Source organism: Natator depressus, chromosome 1, assembly GCF_965152275.1.
Source record: "Natator depressus isolate rNatDep1 chromosome 1, rNatDep2.hap1, whole genome shotgun sequence".
In the NCBI taxonomy this organism is placed as follows: domain Eukaryota; kingdom Metazoa; phylum Chordata; order Testudines; family Cheloniidae; genus Natator; species Natator depressus.
The window spans coordinates 29,083,697-29,110,536 of NC_134234.1; the positions used below are offsets into that span (position 1 = coordinate 29,083,697).

Genomic DNA, 26,840 nt, shown 5'->3' on the forward strand with positions numbered 1-26,840 from the left:
CTGTACACCATTGAACTGCCAATCAGTTTGGAAATGAAGTACACCTCTATCCCGATATAACGCGGTCCTCAGGTGCCAAAAAAATCTTACCACGTTATCGGTGAAACTGTTATCTCGAACTTGCTTTGGCCTCGAGCATCTCCGTTATTAATAGTCAGCAAATCATTTTTGTTAGAACTAACACAGTGCATGCAGTAAATAAATCTGTTCTACAATGGTTAAAAATTGTAGCTCCTTTCTTTAATTACAACAATTTTATAAGCTTTTTTAAAAGATACAGAGAACAGGAGTATTTGTAGCACCTTAGAGACTAAAATTTATTTGAGCATAAGTTTTCGTGGGCTACATAGAATGCATAGAATGGAACATATAGTAAGAAGATATATATATATATATTCACATACAGAGAACATGAAAAGGTGGAGTAAGACGCTAATTAATTAAGATGACCTATTATCAGCAGGAGAAAAAAAAACTTTTGTCGTGATAATCAAGATAACCCATTTAGACAGTTGACAAGAAGGTGTGAGGATACTTAACATGGGAAAATAGATTCAATATGTGTAATGACCCAGCCACTCCTAGTCTCTATTCAAACCCAAGTTAATGGTATCTAGTTTGCATATTAATTCAAGCTCAGAAGTTTCTCGTTGGAGTCTGTTTTTGAAGCTTTCCAGTTGCAAAATTGCCACCTTTAAATCTGTTACTGAGTGGCCAGAGAGGTTGAAGTGTTCTCCTTCCAGTTTTTGAACGTTATGGTTCCTCATGTCAGATTTGTGTCCATTTATTCTTTTGCGTAGAGACTGTCCAGTTTGGCCAATGTACATGACAGAGGGGCATTGCTGGCACATGATGGCTTATATCACATTGGCAGATGTGCAAGCGAACGAGCCCCAATGGCATGGCTAATGTGATTAGGTCCTATGATGGCATCACTTGAATAAATATGTGGACAGAGTTGGCATCAGGCTTTGTTGCAAGGATAGGTTCCTGGGTTAGTGTTTTTGTTGTGTGGTGTGTGGTTGCTGGAGAGTATTTGCTTCAGGTTGCGGGGCTGCCTGTAAGCAAGGATTGGTCTGTCTCCCAAGATCTGTGAGAGAGGGATCATTTTTCAGGATAGGTTGTAGATCTTTGATGATGCGCTGGAGAGGTTTTAGTTGGGGGCTGAAGGTGACAGCTAGTGGTGTTCTGTTATTTTCTTTGTTGGGCCTGTCCTGTAGTAGGTGACTTTTGTTAATACACTGTATTTTTTACAGCACAGGTACTACACACTGCTAAATGTAACCATGTGGGCTAGGTTTCATCATACATCAATTGTTTGGTCTGCGTGTAATGCTTAGGAAAATGCAAAATTCACATAAAATATCAGAAAACGCTTTTAATTACACATCCTTACAAATTGTTGTAAAAAAGGATTTTGATATTTTAGCAAATAGGAGCAGGGGCCACTTTGTTACTTAATCTACATATATCATAGTTGGCTTAGTAATATGAACTGCTAACTATTAAATAGTTTGAAAACATTTTGGAGATGGGAGTTTTTACTTATAGAAAAGATTAAAATGAAGCTAAAAAAGTAAAGTAACCAAGTTTTAGAGACATTGATAAAATGGTAAATATCTTTTTTTGGTGTACAAGATACTTTCTTATTTAAGATGCACCCCTTAAAATTTTTTTAATTTAAAAAAAACAACAACTTGTTATACTTTGTTGCTTCACACTACTGCGAGCCTTCTTCTTCGCCAGGTCAATTATGGATTTTAACTGCAGTATTTGCAGTCTATCCATATCCTGGCTTTCTAGCCACTTAAGACCAATCTCTAACCCGACAACCGCATCAGCAGCTTTGGGCAGTGGCTCCGAGGGTTCTTCTTCACTATCCTCAGGGTTAGACATTTTCTGAGGCACCAGATGGTTAAGGGGCAACATTGTGAATTATATCTACATCTGTAAGTCGTTCATAGGTTGGACACATAGCATCCACCTCCATCCACTCTTGAACATCAGCTATCCCACTTTGAGCCATAAATTCCCTGTAGACTCGTTCTGCCTCCATGGCCTCTTCTTCTGTAAAACCTTCAAAGTTGTTCTCATCTTTGTCTTCTTCCTCATCTTGGTTGTCATGGCTTTCAGCACTTTTGAGACCACGATGCCAACATTTCTCTATCAGTGAGAGAGTGATTCCTAGCTAGGCTGTCTCGCCTAAGTTAAATACATCCAGCAAATTCAATTTCTTGATTACATCCGTTATGCTACTGTTGTCCTCAACAATTTTCTTTACTAAGGCTTTACTACAGTTCATTTTAAATGTGGATATAATGCCTTGATCGAGGGGCTGTATTTTGGACATTGTGTTCTTAGGAAGGTAGCTCACCTTTATCTTCCCGTCTTTGCTGGTTAAGGTCTCAACAGGGGGGTGGGCGGGACAGGTGTCAAGTAGGAGCAATGCCTTTGGCTCCAGGTTTTGTCTGCGTAGGTGGTTCCGGACAGCTGGTACAAAATATTTATTAAACCATTCCTCGAAAATATCCAGTGTCATCCAGGCACTTTTTGAATGGCGATAAATGAATGAAAGAGAATCCATGTTCTTATGGTAGAGAGCCCTAGGTGACTTGGATTTGCCTATGCACAGAGGTTTAAGTTTTATTCACACAGAAAAGTATTCACTCTCCCTTTTATCACCTTAAAACCTTCGGCCTTTTGTTCTTCGGTCCTAGAAGCAAGTGTTCTATCCGGCAGCATACGGTAACATAAGCCGGTTTCATCTGCATTATAGATTTGCTCTGGAGCATAGCCACCCTCGATGATAATCTCTTGTAACTTTAGCGGGTATTCGTCGCAAGCTTTTATATCTGCTGAGCGAGTCTCTCCTGAAATTGTGACTTGCCGAATGCCATGACATTTTTAAAAACGATTAAGCCATCCACTGCTAGCTTTAAATTCATTACCCTGATGTGCAGAAGCATCCTCGCCCAAGCATCTAAAAATCAAGATCCTTCTTCAGTTTCTCCACTTGTTTCCTTATAATGTCACCAGAAATTGGCATGCCATCGGAGCGTTCTTGGGTAAACCACGTAAATACAGCTCTATTTAGTTGGTTAGCCTGGACAGTTTTTAGGCACTTCCTTTCCAGGCCTTCACTTTCATCCAATTAAACTAGCACTGATCGTAATTTTTCCTCATCTTTGATCCACCCTCTCAATGTTGATTCCAAACACTCCTAGTTCTTTTGAGACCTTCGCTTGGCTCATTCCTGATTTCAGTCTGTCCAAAGCTTCCACTTTTTCTTTGACTGTCCATGCCTTTCGTTTCCGTGGCTGTGAACTACTTGCCATCACGTCAATGGTATTTTAATATTAATGCTGACAATTTTTTTTAATTGTTTAGAAAATGTCAGCGCAGAGTTATGTTTCCAAAATACAGCTAGTGAGACAACTTAAGCTTAGTCTATACTGCACACAATTTAGAAACGAGATTAAAATAGGTGGGAGAGATGAGAACGCCTAATGGGACCATGGGCAGGCAACATACGTTTACCCCTGCCTTCTCATTGTTGCACATTCGTTCCACCGCTTTGATACATACAGTACATTGTCTGTACAAATGTGCATGTATGTAATTTGATACAAGCCACATTTTAAAAGCCGACCATGGATGGTTTTGTAACAACTTTAAACTGGCAAGGCGACAGCAGGTTAGCCAATGATGAAGTTAGACTGAACTCTCCTTTTTGATAAATTAGTCATGGTTATAAATACAGAGGCCGTTTTTATTATAATGGCCGATAAAAATAGCTACCACCTCGCACATGGTTTTGTTGTCCGCAAAACGAATTTAAACTTTCAATGGTTTTAAACTATCAATGGATTTAAACTGTCAACGTTATAAGTTTAATTAAGACTTGCAGACAAGTCTGTTTTTTATGCAATGAAGATCGGAGTGAAAGTTTTAAAATGTTGTAAATGCGCTTTTGATTCAAGGCAGGCTTGTAAAAACATACATACTGAATATGTATGCGGTAATCACTAAATGTATAAACTGGGATTAAACAGAATAAAAGTACTGTATGTTGTAGACGAGACAGAAAACCATTTTTACTTTATCGCGTTATATCCAAATTCATGTTAAATCGGATAGTGTTATATCGGAGTAGAGGTGTACTTAGTTCTGGGATACACACTAAGGCAATGCTGTATTTTGGATATCATCATAGAACCACTTGTATATCCAGTGCTTCACAGACGGTAAATGAAATAAAGTCCTGGAAAAAAAATAATGTAAAGCCCAATCCCACAACACTCCCTCACTTAGGCATGGCCTTACTTGTGCAACGCCTTGTCTACACAGCGTGCACTGATTTGCTTATACCAGTTTAGTTAAACCATTGCAAAGCTCTTGATGGACCCTCTTAAATCAGTTTCAGCCTGGTTTATATCAGTTTGGCTTGCACCTTGCAAGTATCCACCCAGGAATTTACAAAGATTTACCTAATTAGGCTTAAAAAAAATAATCATCATACCGTTAGTTCATCTGGTGCGACTTTGTGTGTGAACAGATCCTGAGTAAAGGTTCATAGGATCAGGTCTTTAGACAGACATCAGCTCACTGGCATTCTTTGCACCTTGGGCACACAATGCCACCTCTTCTAACTCTCCTTTCCCACCACCAATACAGACTCCTCCCCATCAGCATCAACATTTCAGTAATGGGAGTCAACCCATAAAGTGTCACTTACATGCAAAAGTCCTCATCATTAATATCACTTCTTGTTCTCCTTTCTTCAGTTCCTTGCATTTGAGTCCAGACCTACATTGTAGGGGCCAGATTCTCCACTGCCTTGCATTTTGTAAGTAAAATGCTACCAATCTGGCTGGTAGAGTTTTAGACTCATTTTGCACAGGGAAAAATGACTACCTAAGGGATAAGGCAGTAGACATTCAGTTGAGTTTGTAAGTGCATTTTCGTATTTGTTGATCATGCTTAGTCCCAAATGGTTTTTAATGCAGAAAGTGAAATGCACATTCGAAGTGAAATTTTCAAAAGTGTCAATCCATCATTGGCCTAACACTGCCGACATCAGTAACAGTAGAGCTAGGCCAACATGAGCACTTTTGAAAAACCTACCCTGCATACACAGGAAACAACACTCATGACATAGCTGGATTAGGCAGCTCTGAAGAGTATACATAGGTTGCATGTGTTTGGCTCAGTGCCTCTATTCTCCCCATCAATCATTAATACTGAACTGAAATGAAACTAAGGAACAAACACTGACCTAACAAAGAATTTAAACTCAGTTGGCTCAAGACATTCTTCCTCCTATCAATATCTGTCAGGTTTGCGTTGACATGGCTCCGCTGAGCAAACTAATTAACCTGATGTCCCTTTACACACCACATTTATTACCTTCAGTGGTTTAGCTAACCTGGAGTTCTTCTATTGCCAATGTGAAAAGAAACTGAAGCCATGCGGCCTAACACTCCTTGAAGGAAAAGATAGTTTTGCAGCTAACACACAGACCAGGAATGAGAAGAACTGAGATCTGTTCTTAGGTCTGCCACAGGCCTTCTGTGTGATTTGGACGAATCATTTAACCTCTCTGCGTTGTCGTCTCTCCAACGTATCAAAGCCTTTGCCACCCTGAGATTAGACCACTGTACGGCACTCTGCTTGGGCCTATTCAGAAGCTGTGCTTAGGCTGGAACATGGCAGACTGCCGGTTATCAGGGCCAGATTTCCAATTAGGTACAGTAAGCATGTGCCTAGGGGCGCCTAAAAGTTAATACATACAGCTCCCCTGCAGGCAGCCATGTTCCTGGCACGGGTTGATGGCTGCCCAGCATATGGGGCTGGAGCAGAGTGAGCGTCCGAGTCAGCCTGCCTGGGGGTGCTGTGAGCCCCGGCCCATCGGGGAAGCTGCTTAAGGTGCTGGGAGCATCCCAGCTCCTTCCCAATCTCACTCGCCCCCTGCCTCTGCCCCATGCAGGGGAGAGAGAGGGAGGGGCGTGGCCAGCACCCTATTCACCTGCACAGGCACAGCCAGAGCATGGCTGCTGCACCGTGCTGCGTAAGGGATGGAAGAACCCAGGGACCATTTGCCTTGTAGAGAGGTACAGTCCCCGCCTTGTGTCTCGCCTGGGGCAGGTGGGCTGTGCCCCAGCTCAGGCGGGGAGCACTATGCATGGCAGAGGGTCTTGTGCCTTCCCGGGGAGGCTGTGTTTATACTTCTTTTCATTTAATTTTTTACAGAAAACACCAAGGTCAGCTGTAGGCAGGGGGAAGGACATGCTGAAGATGCTGTGCCTAGTGGCGCATAAGGTGTAAATCTAGCCCTGCCTGTTATGTGGTGTTTTGCACTGGGAGCACATTATACCAGTGTTCTAGGAGCTGCACTGGCAGTCTGTGGGCTTCTGGGTTGAGTTCAAGGTGTTTGTTTGAACCATTAAATGACATGGGTCTAGGCTACCCAACAGACCCCCTGGGGCTCTTCTTGCTCCACACTACTGCAGTTACAATCTGTGGAGGCACTCGAGGTGGAGATTCCTTAATATGGAACAGAGAGAGCTGCTGCCCGGGCATTCTCTATGAAGGTCCTTAGCTTCTGCAATGAACCTTCATTCCCAGGGATTTGCTAGCCTTCCAGACCCACTGTGAAACTACCCATTTTTGCAGATATTTATGGAGGGGCTGAGATGAGGATGTCAGGGAGGAATTTGTTACCTGGGGAATAATGGCAATATGGGATGGGGGTGATTTGTGGCTGTGGATTTTAATGGTTCTGTGTAATTGCTGGTTTTGAAAATTGGAAGGGTCACCCCAAAAATGGGATGGCCATGTATGTGTGAGAACTCTAACAGCTAGACCTCAGCAGGTGTAAATCAGCACAGTTCCACTGTAGTCAACGGGGCTACGTCACCTTGTGAGGATCTGGCCCCATATAAACAAACGTGTGAAATGGGGATAATTCGATTTCTGACCCCTCATAAGGATGCTGCGCAGCTACATTCACTGATGTTTTCAAAATACCTGGAGCTCTTTGGAAGCGCTAAATATTATATTACTGATCCTTTAGAATGCACACCTCAGTCTCCCAAGTACCTCCTAACTAGTGCTCATCTCAAGCTCCAAAACCCAGCTGCTCTGCCTAGTCCCTGTTTTGCTACCACTATTAACTGGGAACAGAGATCCCTGCAGTGATTCAAAGGCACTTTTGGGGAAATGACCAAGAATGACTTTCCAGGGTATTCTTGCTATTTTGATCCTAATTTTTCCCTGCAATCACAATCAGTTTGGGGGTATGCCTACCACCGATGTACAGTCATACTCCTCATCCAGATAATTATATTTTACATTGGCAGAACAGTTAAAAACATTTCTAAAGGCCAGGTTTCTAACTATAAATTAGACCAAGATTTGTCCAGAGGATGGAGTCAGCAATGCCCTCTTCTAATATTTACCCTCATTATTGAGCCCTGGTCTATGGGGAGCAGATATATGCAACTAATAAGGGAATTATAATGAGAACTAAATTCAGTGGCTCAGCTGTTGGTAGGGTGCTGATCATTACTAGGATTACCCACAAGAGTCTAGATGCTTTCCAAACATAATATGCAGTCCCTGCTCCAAAGAGCTCATAATCTAAAAAAGCAAGCCGCATAGGAAGGGTGAAGGACAGAAATAAAACATATAGTGATTTTAAAAAAAATGTATCATCAGTTATTTGCTTTGCCCATTTATTTGCCCGTTATTAGTTCACATTCTTGTAGAAGGGATTGGAAGGAGGAGGGGGTTTGGGCCCTCCAGACTCGTTCAGTAAGGGCATTCCATGTGTGGAAGAAAGCATCGATACTATTTTGGAAGAAGCAGACGATCTGGCAGTGTGAGGATGGGAAGATGATGCAATAAGGAATAAGAGCAGATAAGGAAGGAAGGGCATAGAAGCTGCAGGTAGTCTAATTATGAAGGACCTTGAAGGTGAAAAAAGGAAATTTAAACTCGATGCAGATTGCCACACTGTTTAAGCAGTAATGAAATTTCACCCCATATAGTACCTAGTACTGAAATAGTCTGAAATTTAGATTTTTCTCCAAAGGAAACAGATATCCTAGGGAAATTCCAGAAAGGTTTCTTCTGTGAAAATAAAACCCAAATATACAACATAACCTTTCCTCATAGGTCACCGGTTTTGAAAATAAAGTTGTGGCAACAAATTTTATCGATTTATATGAAGCTCAAGCACTGACACAACTTTTGGCGAGAGTAAAGTCATAACTCTACTTTGTCCCTCTGAGAAACTGTGTAAGACGAATCAGCCATCAGGACTTGTAATTACTATAGTGGTAATTTCCTAAGCAGTATCTTAATTGTTTCCACCTCTTGATCAACAAAAACACAGAAAAGCATACATGTGGCAGATCAATAGCCTCAACCAATCCTGGGCAGCTTGGGGTGGGATGTTTCCCAAGGAAACCATCCAAAACTTTATTTTTCTGCTACACTTGTTCAGCCTCTGAAGGGCTAGAGAGGGACAGATGCCTCTGTCTCTCCGGAAGAAAAAATAATGGCCAAAATTTTCAAACTTGGGTGCCTAAAATTAGTCTCTTAAATCCTTATTTATGCTCCTAAATATAAGTTTGACCTGATTTTCAAAGGTGTTGAGCATCTGCAATTCCTAGTAAACATAATGGGATGGGTGGGGGTGGTCAGCACTTCTGAAAATAGGGCCACTTTCATTTAGGGTGACTGAATAACGTGTTAGGAGACTAAATTTGGTACCCAAGCTTGAAAATCTCTGCCAGGCTCATTCTCATGAGGAAAGTAAGCAAAATAACCTCATAGGATGCCAGACTGATTCGCCAATGCTTTCTTTATGAATGTTCCTGCCTGCTGCTGCAACAAGTAGCTGCTTTTTGCTTGCAGAGGCATGCCAGCTGCTCGGATACTAATTGGTATAAGCTGCTCACACATTTTCACTGTATCAAACTGTATAGTTTCTTTCGGCAGCCACTGAACTGATATGGAAAACAGGTGATAAAATGCAGCACCGTGCTAGGCTGTTTCAGCTGCAGAGGTCACAAAGGAGAGAAGCACTGCAGAATATACTTTCCATTTCCTCTCTTCCTGTTTTTCTCAAAGTTTCTCTTTATGTGCAATCCTGAAAATGCAAGGTGAAAACTGCAAATTAATCATGACTAGTGGCAAAAACAATTTAATTTGGAAATTCCAGATGCCAGAAAACTGGCATCCAATTGGTTTGAATTTTGTAGTCGGGCCATGCATAGGAGCACTTCTAGTACCTCGTGTACTTTCTTTTAAAGCATAAACACACACAGTTATTGAGCACTCCCTGTTCATTTTCAACATCCAAGATGGCAACACTTCCCTTTCAACACTCTTCCCTGCTCCTCTCTCTCCTTCACAGAAGGAAAAAGAAATACCGAAGAAAGTTTGGGTCATATCAGAACAGAACCCAGTCCTCTGAGATCTCTCTACTCTGCTCCACCCAGCCAGTGCTGGCCTGAAGACAAGAAGTCCACCTTGCTGTTCAATCCAGGTTTCCCATTTAGCAGCTCACTAACGGCCTAAACCCTCATTCACGCAAGGATCCCAGTGACTACGCAGTAGCCCCTTAATGGCACAATTCTGCAAATTCTGTACTTAAACAGATGCTTGCTTTGCCTATCGGCAGGAGTAGAGTGCTTGTGTGTGTGTGTAAGGGTTGCAGAATAGGATCCCAAACTACAACATTTAAAGATTACTATTTTAATTGATTTGTATGACACGAACACCTAAAAGCCAAAATTGAGATTCGGGTCCCACTGTGCTATGCACTGTACATACACAGTACAACAGACATTCTGGACCCCGAAGAACTCTCTCAGCCTAAACCAGGGGTTCTCACAACAAATTTTTTGGTGGCCTCAGAGTGCAGCCACCAACTCTGGCTGTGACAATTTTTCCTAAAATACTTAATTAACTTTAGGAAAAACAAATAAATTTGCACAGGTACATGTCCAAATCATTGTAATCTATCTAAGTAGGGTGTTTTTTTTTTTGTTTGTTTTTTACATATTCAATAATAAAAATAGTGTACAGTTGTCTCTATTCTTTATTGGACCTAAACAGAATAGAAACACAAATAAGGTGCTTTAACCATTCTTGTCATTTTTCTTATTGTTTATGTTACTTTTTTTGGTTGCTTTTTTTTAAGACTTGCTAGCTACTAAGTGTGCTGTGAAAAGTGATATTAACAAACATACAAATATCACTTTTCACAACAGACTTACTCAGCCCCGGCAAGCCCAGGGACAAATTAAGCCTTGGATGGAGAGGTAGGTACAGAAGCAGCAGGGGCCAAGGGTGATGGGACACTGGGGGAGGCAGTGGGGGGGCAGAGGTGATAGGGGAAATGAGCTTAGGGCCAGAGCCCGTCACTGCGCAACCAGGGAATGGAGCCCGAAGCCCCGTGGCTGGAGCCTGCCACCCGAGGGCTGAAGCCCAATCCCACTGCCTGCCTGGGAAGGCGCGGAACTCACTGGCTGCCTGTTCCTCCAGCTTGTGTCCCTCCAAAGGGAGACACGGCCCAACCACTCCTGCTGGCCCCTGGAAAGGGGCCGCTGCTTTGCGTCCACCCCACCCCCTAATCACTGGCCAGGAGGCTGTGGCCGCAAGAAAAGCCCCTGGTGGCCGCATTTGAGAAACACTGGTCTAAAAAGAGAAGATGGACAAAGGAAGCATTATCTCCCATTCATCGATGAGTCAGACTTGAATCTTCACAGCAAAATGGACCAGAAAAACAGATTATCCTACCTACAACAGAATGCACATACAGACAGCAACTTAATCTATTATACTTTTATATAAAACGTACACATACAAAAGCTCAGCATACTGTATTTATACAGTACAAGTACTCGGTATACAACTGACTACATTTAAGAGTTACCTAGAAGTCATGATTTCTCTGAAGATTGTCAGACACCTACTTTATCTTCTGCTTGACTTACACATCTCAGGAAAAAAAGCCACAGACAAATATATTTTTGAAATAAGAAAGAGCCAATTGGCGGGTGCCCTCTGGCACTCAGAAGAGGCAGACAGTTATATAACATAGGACGGTAACCTTCCCCTTCAAAAGATTTGGCCATGTCACAGTGCTAAACAATCTTAAAAGAAGCCATTTCAGCACACAAATCATTGTGCATGTTTGTGACAGACTTAAAATAGCCCCCGCGATACTTGCCTGAATAAGAAAGATTCACTTCTGTTGCCAAGCAAACCAGGGTTTCAATCTGACTTCAGTGTTCCAAGCAAAGAAAATGTCACTTTCTATAAAGTTGATCCTTTTAAGTAGCATCCTGAGCTGAATATATAGTACATGTTTTCCCATGAGCAATAAAGGGAGTGCCCTATATTTTGACCGTGAACAAGCTTTTCTAGGAATGCAAATTTTGCTCTCAATAGTTACACAATGGACTACAGTCTCACCAGCACTGCTCATGCTCAATTAGTCATTCTTTTATTATTATTTTTTTAACCAAAATTCACAAAAGGCCTGCAGCACTTGCTAAACAACAGGCCGATTGTCTGAAATATTAGCAAGGTTCCAAGGATAGAAAGCCAACACCCAAAGCCTAACTGAAAAGCAGCACATAATTAACAACAACAAGCAACCCTCAGTATCACCCTTTCCTGAGTCAAACAGCCCAGAAGGTAAAAACAGAAGAATACAAGTGACATAGGCCCAAATCAAAAACATCATGTGGAAGACCGACAACATCATGATCTGTATCCATGAGAGAAACAAAGAGGAATCTGCCTAGTAACATGCTCCAGGCTGGTGCAGGATGGTACTCAGATGCAAAGGAAAAGCCAAAATAATATTCTTATCCAAAAGATTTTAGACAAGTACTGGGAATACACCACATTTTACCTCTGCATCATCGGTTGAAATACAGCCCATGTCAGGAGGGATCAAAATTTCTTACTATTTGAAAGCAGATGGATAACCCATGTGAAGTGACTCAGCCGGTCTTGATCCACAAAGAACTGGACCAGTGCCTGCATCACTGGTAATTTCGGTTGCCAACTTAATAGCGATAACAGTGAACGATGGGCAGGGCAAATGAATCGCCATTCCCAAGAAGGAAGGGTGAGAAGGGTGGATGGTTAAGGCACTCTCCTAGTACTTGAGACACCCAGGTTCAATTCCCTGCTTTGCCACATATTTCCTGTGTGACCTCAGGCAAGTCACTCAGACCCAGATTTATAAAGGTATTTAGGAGTTGCCTAGCGTTGTGTGGCCCAGGTGACTTAGACACATAATGCCCATTTTGAAAAGTCACTTAGGCACTTAGGAGCCTAGGTCTCACTGAAAGTCATTAGGATTTAGGCCCTAAAGTCCAGCCCCAAAGTTATTTGGGTGCCTAATTCTCACTGAAATCAATGGGTGTTAGACACGTAAATACCTTTAAGAAACTGGGCCTTCGTCTCTCTGTGCCACTGTTGCCTATGTGTAAATGGGAATAATGGTCCCAACCTCACAGGGTTTTTGTGAGAATAAATATATTAAAGATGGTAAGGTGCTCGGATATTATGATGAGGGGGCCAGATAATTCTCCCTGCCACCCCAATAAAGAAGGAGGCACACTGTTGTGTCAGTTTGGGCCTGTTTCCCACACTGAGGTTTTCTGTTTATAGGGTTTCCAGTTTGGTCCCATTTCTAATCACTAAAACTTCACTTTACATTTAAAGGGTGGAGGTTCAAAAACATAGACCGGGTATGTAACCCAAATTACAGTCCTCGTACGTTACTGTCAACTCAAACAACACTGCCTGCTAAGAGTTTACTCAGTTCAGTCCTGTCTCACACAGCAGGCCATTGCTAAAAGATGGTGGGGGGAGGGTACTGTAAGGGTGAGAAAATCTACAAGCGTACTCGGTGCTTTCCAAAGATGCAACGCAGCAGAGGGCAGTACTGAACTCTGAATCAAGGTTCCCCTTGAGAAAAGAAAGTGGAGGTAGTATTTCAGAGTCAAGAAAACAAACACAGCCTATTAAAATAAAAAGAGAGAGAGAGAGATTGTACTATTTTGCACAGGTTTCTCTGAAGAGCAGAGATAGGGATGAAGCCATGGCCAAAATGCTGATGTATTCTAGTGATCCCCCAGAGAACAGTTTATTAGGGGACATTATTAGACATGTTAGAACAGCCCAGTGCATGCAAGGAAAAAAAAAAAAATCAGAAACTGAAACTAATTGATGATCTTAAATCTTTACCAAGTAATAATTAGGGCAACAAAACTTGCATGAACTGGATCAAGAAAAAGATCGGAAGACTTTGTACTTGTTGGTAGGAAACCAAAGGAAGATAGTCCAAATAGGTTGAACAGATAAAATAACTTCTTATTTGTAGTGCAGTGTTATCTAGGAGTTCCAGTCACGGAACAGGACCCTATTATGCTAGACGCTGTACACACCGATTTAACAGTAAGTCTATATACCTACCATAACTCAGTCCTTATCCTGTTGCATTCCTTTCTCTAGTATTAAACACTCGCGTAAGAAAATAACTTGCCCTGTCAAACATGCCGTTTATCTTTCATTAAAAAGTTAGTAACTAAAAATACCAGCAAATGACTAATCATTGACATTTGTAATTCCAGACTGGGATTAATTAAAAGAAAGAAAAAAATGTACTTTTGAATACAGCACGTAAATACACCCCCATTTGGAGAGTCACCTATTATCTGGTAGAAATCCTCCAACAGGATACCTAGATATTCTCTAGCAGTCAGATGTTGAGATGCAGTGTGCTCTGACTGCAGACGAAGCCTGGAATAGGGATCAGAAGCCTACTTTCTAATCCCAGGTCAGCCACTGAACTGTTACGTGTCCCTCGGTAAATCAATATCTACTGAAGATGTGGGTGCTCAGCATTTCTGAAAATCAGACCCCATAGTCCAGATTTCCAAGTGTTCAGCACCCACAACTGGGACCAGATTTCTAAAAAAGCCCAACTCCCAGAGGTACCTAAATAAAGATTTTTTTAAAAGAGCTCAGCAGCCAGCAGCTTCCATTGTGATGCATGGGCAGGATTTCAAAAGAGTTTAGCACTCGACATACTGGCCACTTCTGAAGGTGTCTAAATGGCGTTTGGAAAATTTGGTTCTCTCTCTCTCAAGGTAGGCACCCAAAAATGGAGACATCCAAAATGAGTGAACGCTTTTGAAAAGGTGAGTCCCCAACCTCTCCATATATCAATTGTCACATCTATATACTGGGGATAATCTTGCAAGATTGCTCACCTAACAGTCAAGGCTGTTGCATCCATAAATAATGGAAGTCATGTTTGCCCCACCCAGAAAAGCATTTATTCTGCTAAAGAAAATAACTACTCATCTTTCCTGAGCTACCTAAATAAGAAAAATAAAGGTACTTAAATAGTTCCTCCCCTCCTAAAAGAGGAGAGAAAAAATCTAAGGCCAGGGCACCTCTTCTGCTGAGTGGAAGTAACTTCTTTAGCAATGCAGCAATAGGGTTTCTGCTTTTCCTTGCTTGAGACCACTTGGAGTAATGGTCTGGAATCAGAACATATTAACCTAGAAATACATCCACCTACTGCACTGGAGTGTAACTGTCCTATCACAACCAATGGAGAAGATGGTTATGATCCTACCCCCATCAGATCACCAGAAGCTATACTGATGTTGCTAATGCTGTCCCTAGCCTGAAGGTGGGAATAGGCAACATGGGATGGATCACTTGATTACCTGTTCTGTTCATTCCCTCTGACGCAACTGGCATTGGCCACTGTTGGAAGACAGGATACTGGGCTAGATGGACCTTTGGTCTGACCCAGTATGGCCGTTCTTATGTAATCACATAAGTAATGGGTCACAGCTGATCAGCTGCTTGACAGCAGATATTAGCTCATAAGTTATGGCATCCAGCAGGAAACTACTACATTTTCCCCCTCCCAAGAAGGGCTCATCCAGCATCACACTGTTCTGGGGACATCCCCTCCAAATTCCTGGTTGGGGCTTTGGAACAACCACTGAAGAGACTGCCTGCCCCTCCCATCGTGGGGCTCCGTCCTCAGAAAATTCTTCTGAGGTTTTACACAGCCCATTGCATGCTGGGCCACGACTTTCAGAGGTTAGTGAGGTGCTCTGGGGATACATCTCCAATAAAGCTTATACTTACATAGTTATGGTGGCCCAAATCCACAGAGGTATTTAGGTTCCTACCTTGCACTGAAGTCAATGGAAGCGAAGAACCTAAATACCTTTGAGGATTGGGGCCTTTGAGCTTCCATACACTGATGTAAGGTGCTCCCAGTAATGGGGGACACAACAGCTGTCCAAGGAGCTGAGATCCTTCCTTCTCAATAAGGCAGTGGGACTCCTGTTTTCAATTATAAGGAGAGCCTGAATTTCAAATCTCAGCTTACTCTGAAGAGTGACTTTGTTAAAAAGACATTGCAGAAGTTCTGGATCAAATGTGTTCAGTTTACAAATAAAAAGATGACCTTTGGGTTTGTTTGCATTTTTTCAACTGTCAACCCGGCTAACACAACATGAGGGTCAAGCAAGGTTCTTTCTATCTCGCAAATCATCTCTAGTAAGAAGAGTTCAATTACATCTGTTGAGCACATTGGCTTTAACTTATGTGCTCAACACCACCTGGGGAACCTCTATTTGTCTTCAATTGGTTTGCACAGGTGTAACTGACTAAAACACAATAAAGAAGTCTGTTTATGAGCCACAAAATGGAGTAGAATCCAGCTCCCTTTCTCTCAGCTGTGTTGGCTCTACAGGACTAACAAGTATAAAAAGGAATGAGAATTTATTTTTCTCATCAAAGTCAACAGATGACTCAGTATACAGAGATCTGTAAAATGGTGACATTTTTACATAGTCACTTTATTGACTAGAACAGCACTTCAAATGTTATTTACTGCATCTGGGGGTGTGGATTAGAGAACCATTAGCTCTTTTGCTCCATAAGGTAGGTGGGAGGTTGGAAAGGAATGGAAAAGAATTAATGGAGTGTAAAAGACTAGAGAAAGGTAGGAGAAAATCCCACCACTCCATGGCTAGATAACTAAAAACTATCCGTCAAAAGAAAATAGAGACAGTAGACAAAAGGAGAAACATGAACATCAAAAATTCCACTGAATTTTTTTCTGGGTCTTGTTGAATTTTTTAAACCAACCCTTGCAGAAGTGTAGTGATCGTTACAGCAGTTAAAAACAGAGCCACCCTTCACTTTTAACTGTCTTAAAATGCACTACTGCTTATTGGGAGTGAAACAGCTAATAGGATTCCTCATTTCATTTATTCCCACTTCCCCTCTCACTTCCTATGCTCCTCCTAAACCACCTACTCCTACTTGAGATTCTCCTATTTATGCATCCAAATACTACATTAGCTCTTTTGGCCAGAGTGTTGCACTGGGCACTTATGTTCAGCTTACTACCCATCACCACCCCCAAATCTTTTTCATGTCTCTTTATACAGTACCAGACACACTATAAGCACTGAACAAACAATAGCAGCAAAGTAGGTCAAGAGAAAAAGGATCATGAAGGAGAAGCCAGGAGCTTACAGATCCTGTTGATTAGGCTGAGAGGGTGTGTTCGGCTTTTCCTTATTTTTCAGAATCAGTTCCTGTCTTTGTACAGAAGCTATAAATGAATTAGAAAAGAAGGACAATGATAAGAAAACAGCAGAAGTAAAAGTTATACTTAATTAAAGGAGCACAGCTAACAGGACAATAATTTAAAGGGAGGAAATGATGTAAGCTACTACTTCTGTGAGCAGGACATATACTTGAGATGATGGACGACAGACACCCTTATGGTGTCCAGCTTTGTGTCTGACTAAACAGAAGATGGAGGGATAATGCTGACCAAAACCCAAGAGTTCTTCTTATGAATTACCATCAGTGGGCAAAATATGCCCTTAACAACAAAATGCTGAGGCGAATTGTGAGAGCAGCCAAGGGTCTCCAGGATCTATAGGGCCAGGAAGTAGCAGCAAATTATGTAGTTTGACAATAAAACAGGTAATTCTGAAGTATAAGAAGGCTGGATAATTATTTTTTTAATTGTAAATCATCTGTAGTTAAGAAAATTGTCAAGCAAACAGATTATTAAACAAAACACAAGCATCCATCTCTAAAGAAGGCAGCACGGTCAAGCAAATAGGACTGGGAGTCAGGGACCTGCATTCCAATCCTACCTTTACCCCTAACTAGCTGTGTGTCCTTGGGCAAGTCACTTCATCTCTGTGTGACACTGTTTCCTCTTCCCACCCTCTGTCTACGTTGTCTATTTAGACTCCAAGGGCCACATTTTTAAAGGTGGTTCGGTGTCTAAATCAATGGCAGTCAGGCACCTAGGCACCTCTGGAAAAACCCACTAGGCACCTAGCTGGCACATCTGCAAAAATGTCTTTAAAAAGCTAGCCCCAAGCTCTCCAGGGCAGAGATTCTCTCTCCCCATACTAATTATAATACAACTACTAAAGAACCAGATGAGTGTCAACTGTATGAGTGTCAGTGATTCCCAAACTTTTCAAAACTGTCACCCCCTTTTAGGCTACCAGTATTTTCACAGTTCCCTCCCAAAATCCTCAGCCCCTGATAATGGACTTTCCCTATGACACAAACGAATTATAAGACTTTATAACCCATTCATTATGTTAGCAACATACACAAAAATGTACAGGTGTACAAATTTGCACCCAAATATATTTGTTTCAATTAAGTGTAATAATTTGTCTTTCACATATTAACATTAATGATTAATAAGAATGGAGGAGCCTGTCTGGAGTTGTTAACTGGTTCTAGACACAGCGTGAAGTTTCTCAGACACAAAAGTAGCTCATTCTCAACACTCAGCCACCGACTGTACTTATTTCTAATGGCACCCATTCTTGAAAATCCTGCCTCACATATATATGAGGAATCAAAAGGAAGAAGCATTCTCACAGCCTATGAAAAAAGTGATGGATATTTGTGCTTCACTGACCACCAAAACCGGCAAAAAAATCTTCAGTTTCAAATTGTAACTTCAATGAGCCATCACAAGGCAACTCAATCCACCAATGTGACATCTGGCAGCAATGTGGTTTTGGTGTCTAAAATTCAGAGAGAAAGCCCCCAAGGGATTACAAATTCATCTCCTTCCAATGTCAGCCTCGTCCTCGGGGAAGAATGCTTCAAATAGGACCTTAAGTTGCCGTCAGAGTAGGTGTCCACAGGGCCATAATCAAGATGAACGGGGCCCTTAACACCATTTACAGCTATTGTTTCAGCCAGTCTGCTGATTAAGGCAGGCATCACTGCATCTGTTTATGCTCAATTCATGTTATCAAAGTTATCGATGCAACCATAAGAGTAAGTAGTATAATTATTTTAAGAAAAGGAAGAAAAGGGAGAATGATTGTGACTCTCCAGAGGTTGCAATCCCCACTTTAGGAACCCCTGAGCTAAAGTACAGCTGTTAGAACTATTTGTATTCTTCATAAAATAGGGTTAGAATATTAATTGTTATGTGACAGTGCACCTCATAAGGCTTTATGGAAATATACTTATGAATGTATATATGACATAACTGGAATATATTTTATGCTACATATGCCATGTAACCTTTCTCTGTAAAAGTTACGATCTACTAAATCTATTAATCCTATTTCTATGTATGTATCATTTTTGTATTCAAAGTTATGAATATTGGCTGTGTACTTGCTTGATTTTTAAGTAGCCTTAGTAAAGCATTTGGTCAGCTTCTTTAGAAAGGAATTTGCAACTTAAGTGCCCAGTCAAGAAGCACTTAACACACAATGGATCTTGGAAGGCTCCAATCCACATAAGAAGTCTACATGAGGACGTTCAACATAGCACGTGGACAATGGCTGCTGCCTGTAAAAACTGAGTCATGCATGGACATGTGACTCGCCCATGTGACTCCAAAACTCCATCTTGGAGCTGGACGTTGCATAGGAGAGAGGAGGGGGTCTCCACCCACAAAATAAAGTCTATTTAAACCCGAGAGACCCCTCCATTTGGTCCTCAGCTGGCTAAGGAGATAGCCTCTCCACCCCCAAGGATACCTGAAAGAAACTGGAACAAAGGACAGTAACTACAGGGGGTGGGAGTGAATGCTGGACCCAGACTAGACGGAGGCTAGTCTGTAAAAGGAAGCTTACTGGAATTCCTCTAAGGGTGAGGTTTTTAATCTGCATTCAGTTTTCTTACTGTATTAGACATAGACTTACGTGTTCTATTTTATTTTGCTTGGTAATTCACTTTGTTCTGTCTGTTACTACTTGGAACCACTTAAATCCTACTTTCTGTATTTAATAAAATCACTTTTTACTTATTAATTAACCCAGAGTATGTATTAATACCGGGGGGGGGGGGGCAAACAGCTGTGCCTATCACTCTACCAGTGTTATAGAGGGCGACCAATTTATGAGTTTACCCTGTAAAACGGATTTTTTGGGGGTTTGGACCCCATTGGGAGTTGAGCATCTGAGTGTTAAAGACAGGAACACTTCTCAAGCTGCTTTCAATTAAACCTACAGCTGTTAGGGGACGTGGTCCAGACCTGGGTCTGGGTTTGCAGCAGGCTAGCTGGTCTGACTCAAACCAGGCAGGGCACTGAAATCCCAAGCTGCCAAGGCAGAAAAGCAGGGGCAGAAGTAGTCTTAGCACATCAGTTGGTAGCCCCAAGGGGGTTTCTGTGATCCAACAGTTACCCATAATACTCCATACTCTTTTCCCATAATACGGTTTGTTTATTATTCAACTCCATAACTTCACACAGGCACTTTGAATCTGTTTCTTAGTAGAAATAACAGACTGTTGCTCGAGTATTGCATTGAACTATTGCTACTCAATGGGACAACAAACTTTTTTAAATCCTAACAGTAGGGTGTGTTCACATCACCTGTGTGGTTATGTAGCTTGATTTCAAAATGCACATCACGGGGAGGGGGGGCGGGAAGGGGAAGAAGAGTAGGGCTCTCTCTCAATTTTAGAAACAGTTTGTTTTAACAATGGTTAAGCCAAATTCTGTTTATTTCTGAGTTAAAGTCATCAAGTAATTCTGAAGTCAAAACTTCAGATACAAGGTCACTGTAAACTACAGATTCCAGGGCCCTGAAGACATTCCGTGGTGAGCTAAGACACTGCTGGAAGCATGAGACCTAACTTTCGCAGCGGATATATACATTTCCTCACCATTAAAATGACTAGGGTTCTTGAGTGAGCAATAAATCTTTCCACCTGTGGTAGGCCATCCAACATTTTTGGACTGTGCCTCAAAGGCCTTTTATTACAACAAAATGGACTTATCGAAGGAATCAGGATTTTTTTAAAAAGGCTAAATGCAAACTATCCAGTCTTTACAGTTCAAGACAACATCCACAAAAATGAGATGTTCCGAGTTCTAAAGTTATTTCCTTTTGCAGTTAAGCTAGCTTACATGAAGTAGTAGTAAAACAGATCGACATGAAAAGAAAGCAGAACCACCAAAATGAAAGAGCTAAGAATTTAAAGTATCAATTCTCAGAAGCAAGGCAAAGAATAACTTGAACTCTGTAGATACAGAGCTCTAGAATAAAGGAATTGGTGGAGGTTGCTAGCTGGTATGATTCCCCAAGGCACGTGAATGCTCTTTGGTGGGAGATAGTTGAACACTTCCTTCCCCCCACTAGTTGCTAGTCTCACCCCCATCCATCTGGCACAACAACAGAACCCAGAGCTGGAGATCTATTCCAAATACCTTTTAAAAATACTGTGTGATTGTGATGGGTTGGGTCACAGAAACCCCTTTGGGAACTGCCAACTGATGTGCTTTGACTGAGTGCTGAGCCCGCTTTCCCTGCCAGCTTAGGACTTCAGTGCCCTGCCTGGTTTGAGCCAGGCCCGCTAGCCTGCTGCAAACCCAGACCCAGGTCTGAACTACGTCCCCTGAAAGCTGCAGGCTTAACTGAAAACAGCTTAAGAAGTGCTCCTGTCTTCAACACCCAGATGCCCAGTTCCCAATGGGTTCCAAACCCTAAATCCATTTTACCCTGTACAAAGCTTATACAGGGTAAACTCATAAATTGCTCGCCCACTATAACACCGATAGAGAGATATGCACAGCTGTTTGCCACCCCACCCCCCCCATTAATACATACTCTGGGTTAATTAATAAGTAAAAAGTGATTTTATTAAATACAAAAAGTAGAATTTAAGTGGTTCCAAGTAATAACAGACAGAACAAAGTGAATTACCAAGCAAAATAAAATAAAACATACCAGTCTAAACCTACTGTAAGAAAGTGATTACAAATGAAAACCTCACCCTCAAAGATGTTTCAATAAGCTTCTATCACAGACTGAATGCCTTCCTAGTCTGGGAACAATCCTTTCCCCTGGTACACCCCTTGTTCCAGCTCAGGTGATAGCTAGGGGATTTCTCATGATTGCAGCTCCCTTTGTTCTGTTCCACCCGCTTATATATCTTTTGCACAAGGTGGGAATCCTTTGTCCCTCTCTGAGTCCCCACCCCTCCTTCTAAATGGAAAAGCACCACGTTAGAGATGGATTCCAGTTCAGGTGACCTGATCACATGTCATTGTAAGACTTCATTACCCACTTGCCAGCACACACTTATACAGGAAGACTTACAAGCAAAACAGCATCCGATGAAGTGAGCTGTAGCTCACGAAAGCTCATGCTCAAATAAATTGGTTAGTCTCTAAGGTGCCACAAGTACTCCTTTTCTTTTTGCAAATACAGACTAACACGGCTGTTACTCTGAAACCAAGCAAAACAGAGCCATCTATAGTCACTTGTTCTGGCTAAGGGGAGCCATCAAGATTCCAAATCACCATTAATGGCCCACACTTTGCAGCCAAATTCAGTGACATATCATCATGGGAGAAGACACAGGAGAATGACTCCTCCATAACAAAGAGAAAAATCACTAACTCCTTATCTGTGCTGTTGACAAAGATTCAACCTCACACACTGCAAAAGGGAATCAATTTTTATGGCCATGCTCATCACCTTCTGCGTGCAACAGAAAGCAAACTGGTTCTTAAATGTTCTTCTAGGTTGTGGTAGAAAATAGGCAACAGATTTTGTTTATCCCCATGAAGAGTTATTTCTGCAGGTTACTCACTGGAGTAAAAGCTGCATGAAATGCACACATAACAGGTTCTATTAATAATAATATCACCTAGCTCTTACAAGGTGCTTTTCATTAGTAGATATCAAAGCACTTCACAATCTTTAATGCATTTATCCTACAAACCCCCCTGTGAGATAGGAAGCTTTAATATCCCCATTTTTAGAAAATAAGGGGAAAGGGGGCAGAGGGTTCCCTACATTGCCCTTGGCTCCAGGCACCGCCCCCCACAGCTCCCATTGGCCGGGAATCGGGAACTGCGGCCAATGGGCACTTCGGGGGAGGTACCTGGAGGCGTGGCAAGGGCAGGGCACAGAGCCCTGTGCCCCCAGGCGCCATGCGGGGACGTGGTTCCGGCCTCTTCCCGAAGCAACGCAGCATGGGGCCAGGGCAGGCAGGCAGAGAGCCTGCCCTGGCCCCGGTGCGTGCCGCTGCCACCCCAGAACCGCTTTAGGTAAGCGGCACCGGGCCGGAGCCCAAACCCCTCCTGCACCCCAACTCCCTGCCCTAAGCTCCCTGCCTGCACCCGACGCCCTCCTTCACCCCAACTCCCTGCCCTGAGCTCCCGCCACACCCTACACCCCTTCTGCACCCCAACTCCCTTCCCTGAGTCCCCTGCCGCACCCCATATGTCTCCTGCACCCCAACCCCCTGCCCTGAGTCCCCTGCCACATCCCTCCTGCACCCCAACCCCCTGCCAAGCCCCGTGCCGCACCCCGCACCCCTCCTGCACCCCAACCCCCTGCCCTGAGCCCCCTCCTGCACTCCACACCCCAACCCCCTGCCCTGAGCCCCCTCCTGCACTCCGCACCCCTCCCTGAGCCTCCTCATACACCCCGCACCCCTCCTCTGCCCCAATCCCTTGCCCTGAGCCCGTTCCTGAACACCGCACCCCCTCCCAAACCCCGCACTCCCTCCCGAACCCCAACCCCCTGCCCCAGCCCTTCATACAATTTCCCCACCCAGATGTGGCCCTCGGCCCAAAAAGTTTGCCCACCCCTGCACTAGACCATCCTTCCATTTTAAAGTACATAAAATGTCAAATACCATTGCTGACATATCCCACATACTTCACTACAAAGGAAAATAACTCCCAAAAGACTACAGTATCATCCTGATAGCACTTTCTCGTTCAAGTACCTTTACTTATGTGAGTTCTAGGGTATGCACATGTGTTTCCAGAAACACATCTTATGTACTTACAGGCTTACACAACTGACCTAACTTCGCAATCAGATCTAAGAAAGCTGTACGATAAAATTATGTCAGGGTGGGGTATAAATGCATCATATCTGTCAGGTGATCTTTCACCTATCCAGTTTTTCTAATTTAATTTAAAATGGATATTCATGCTCCTATAACCCAACAAGTTTTCGTGTTTTCCAAGGTAAGAGTTGTGAATTTTGATTGAATTGTATCTGTATTCTGAAAGGGATTATTACTATTAAATAAGAAAGCCAGATTTATAAAACTAATTATGGCACCTGCACAGTACACTGTACTCCCACACCATCCCCATAAACTGCCATGCCATATACTGAGCATGTGGGCAAGACCTATCAGCCAGACAACAGGGAAAGAATTTGCTGTAGTAACTCAGAGCCCTCCCCACCTAGCATCCCATCACCAACCATTAGATTTGCTGCTAGCAGCCACACCTGAGCTTCATGCCATTGTAGGCAGTCATGTTATCCCATCCTCTCCATAAACTTAACAAGCTCAGTCTTGAAACAAGTTAGGTTTTTTTGCCCCCACTGCTCCCCTTGGGAGTGTGTTCCAGAACTTCACTCCTCTGATGGTTAGAAATCTTCGTCTAATTCACCAGACCTAGGGCTGGAATGCCTCCTTAAGGTGGAAATCAAACTCCCAGCTCAAAAGTGTAGATATACCCTCAATGGATCAGCGTGGAGGAGAAAGTGTCTTGATTTTAATGAAGAGGGGACAAGAGCTGGACCTGTGGGAGGGGAAAGGGGCGTAAACTGAGACAGGGAGCCCAAAACTGGCACTGGAGGCTGGCAGGGTGTGGAGAGAAACTGGGAGTTGCAGGGGGGGTGACTGGGATCCAAGAAGAAAAACTAAGGGGTACACTGGGAGGAGGCAGGAAATGAGATTAGATGAGGAGCTGGAGAACTGGGACTGGCTGGGCAAGAGGACTGACAACCAGTAGAGTGGAGGAGAGACAAATTTGACAAGGAGCCAGAGGGGAGGGGGAAGCTCTGTGATTCAGCAAGGGGGTTGACTTCAAGCCAGGGTGGGGAAGAGAGATCAAATGAGGACCTAGGAGGAGGGAACTGGAAATGGCTGGGAAACAAGATTGGGTGGACTGGAGACTCCAGCAAGATGAGACTTACACTCCCCTCCAGAGCCTGGAATGGCACCCAAGATTCCTGAGTCTCACCATTCCTCTGATGTCAGCAAACATCTGTAAAACCCACTGGCAAAGTGTCCCACTCCCTTTTAGTGCTGGTCCACAATAGAGGATGACAACCTACTAGTTCTATCAGTAACTCAGTTAGTTCAAGTGGCAGGGGTCCTTGTGGGAGAATCTAAAGGTTCCAACCTTGCTGATGATCCCTATAAGTGTAAATATGATGCCACATGATAGAAATTCTGTTTTTTTCTACTTGCTTTTTTGAAAACCTAGGAAATTATACAGAAACAATAATAAAAGATTATTAAGGTTGTTACAGAGACAAGGTGGGTGAGGTAATATCTTTTATTGGACCAACTTCCAATAAAAGATGGAATGAAGTTCCAATGAAGTTGATCCAATAAAAGATATTACCTCACCCACCTTGCCTCGCTAATATCCTGGGACCAACAAGGCTACAACACTGCAAGCAAATTATTAAGGACACAAAGTCAAGTACTCAAAAGTTAGGAACTGCTACAATATAAATGGTCAAACACCGCTATCAACATATCCCAGAAGCATCATTACTGAGAACTATATGAGTGCAATTTTGTAAACACAAAAACACACACAATCACTTCTTATGGGATCCAATGGATTAACCACACAGATTTTTAAGTGCTGAATTGTATAATTACACAATATTTGTAGAGGTCTTACTGATTTTCAAACAAAAGTTATGTTTTAAAACAAGTGAAAATTACGCATTTTCAAAAAGCCTTTACAAAACATCAAGCAATCACAAAAAATTGGAAGTTTTCCAACTAGTTACTAGGGGATTTTCTTTTTCTTTGTCCATTTTTTTTTTAAATCAACACAGATTCAACTGCAAATCACTACATTAAAAATATATGTGCTATGCCTGATCTTCAATTTCAGCTTCAGTGTGAGCCATCAATCCAGGCCGAATGCTTCAACCCACCTCCAAGGACAAATGTCAAATCACGGAGCCCTGCCCTACATGGGACCTCAATCCCTTTTCCCCTGCAGGGTAAAAACTTGCACCAGTTCCATTGCTTTTATCCACTGTTACTTTGCTTTGTTGGCAGAGAGTTTATTTGAGGTGGTTGTTTTTTTTAAGACCCATCAATCACCGGACGCAAATCCTCCTCTAAGGGCTGTTTACGGGGGACCACCCCAGATCACCAACGGACCCAGAAACCTGATTTCCACCCCAACCTCCCAAGAAACTTCAGCCCAAATGAAGCAGCCCCCGGTGCCAGGATGTGACCGCTGGAGACCGGGCGCCCACAAGCGAAGCAGGGGCGGAATATCCCCAGCCAGCCCCCTGCCTGTCATCAAGCGGGGGGGGGGGGGGGAATCACTGCAGGGTTTGCTCAGCAAAGGCTCCCCCAGCGACACCCCCCGGGGGGGGCGGCTTCCTTCGCGGGGCCACGCAGGCCCCGCGGGCGGCAGCTCCAAAGCCAGGGCCCGGCCCCGCTCCCGCGGGCGGCGGCTGGCGGGGGAGCCGGGGTACCTGGAGAGCGAGTCCACGCTGGGCTGGCGGGCTGCAGCCGGCCTGGAGCCCAGGCTCTCGCAGCTGGAGCTCTTCTCCATCGCGGGCGGCGGCGAGCGGGGCGTGGGAAGGGGCGGGCGCCGCCGGCGGCCGCTCAGCCTCGGGGCCCGGGGCCGGCTGGCTGCCCGCGGGCTGCGGCAGGGTGGCTGAGGTGGGGGCGGGCGGCTGCCATGTCCGCCCGGCGTGCAGCGCGAGGGGGCGGGGGAAGAACCGCCCCCCCCCAGGCCCGGCCCGGCCCGGCAGACCCGCCGGCGGGGAAGGGGAGGAGAGACGCCCCCCGAGCCGGGCCGCCGCTAGGGGGCTGGGACCGCAGCCTCCCCGCTCCCTCCCGCCGGGCCGCCTGCCCAGTGCCCTCGGCCAGCCCCCGGGAGAGCGGGCCGGCGGTGAGCCCCTCCATCCCGGCCCTGAGGAGGATGGACGGAGATCCAGGCTGGAGAGCAGCCGCTCCCGCTCCCTGCCCGGCGGAGGCGATGCCCGAGGCAAGGGGCTGGCGCCGCCGCAGCAGAGATTGAGCAGAGGGAGGTTGCGGCTAAGCGGGGTGGGGGGAGGCCTGACAGAGCAAGAGGCCCCCCTCCTTTCTCACCCCCTGGCCAGCAGTGCAGGGGGAGGGGAGGACGGGGGAAATAATGATGCTTCGGAAGCAGTGGTCGCAGGGTGGGTTGGGACCATTGCAGTGCTGGAGCCAGACCAACCTCAGCCCAAAGTCACAGTTTCTGTGTAGGG

The 26,840-nt window shown here is 43.9% G+C and overlaps 1 protein-coding gene across 4 annotated transcripts in view; it reads right to left on the reverse strand.

The window, feature by feature from the left end:
• The window catches only part of MTMR2 (myotubularin related protein 2), an 81,354-nt gene extending 55,143 nt beyond the window's left edge, over window positions 1-26,211 (reverse strand). The window contains exons 1-2 of one of the 4 annotated variants that reach the window (XM_074957000.1): window positions 26,079-26,211; window positions 16,609-16,687 (exon numbers count right to left, since the gene is read on the reverse strand). Coding sequence is in view for 1 of the 4 variants with exons in the window: in XM_074956984.1 (XP_074813085.1) it covers window positions 26,079-26,158 (80 nt within the window). In the remaining 3 variants the exon portion in view is untranslated. Of the gene's footprint in view, window positions 1-11,242; window positions 11,425-16,608; window positions 16,688-25,523; window positions 25,542-26,078 lie in introns of those variants that run through there. The other 3 variants (XM_074957002.1, XM_074956984.1, XM_074956992.1) reach the window with 3 other exon arrangements.
• Between the last annotated feature and the right edge of the window lie 629 nt (window positions 26,212-26,840).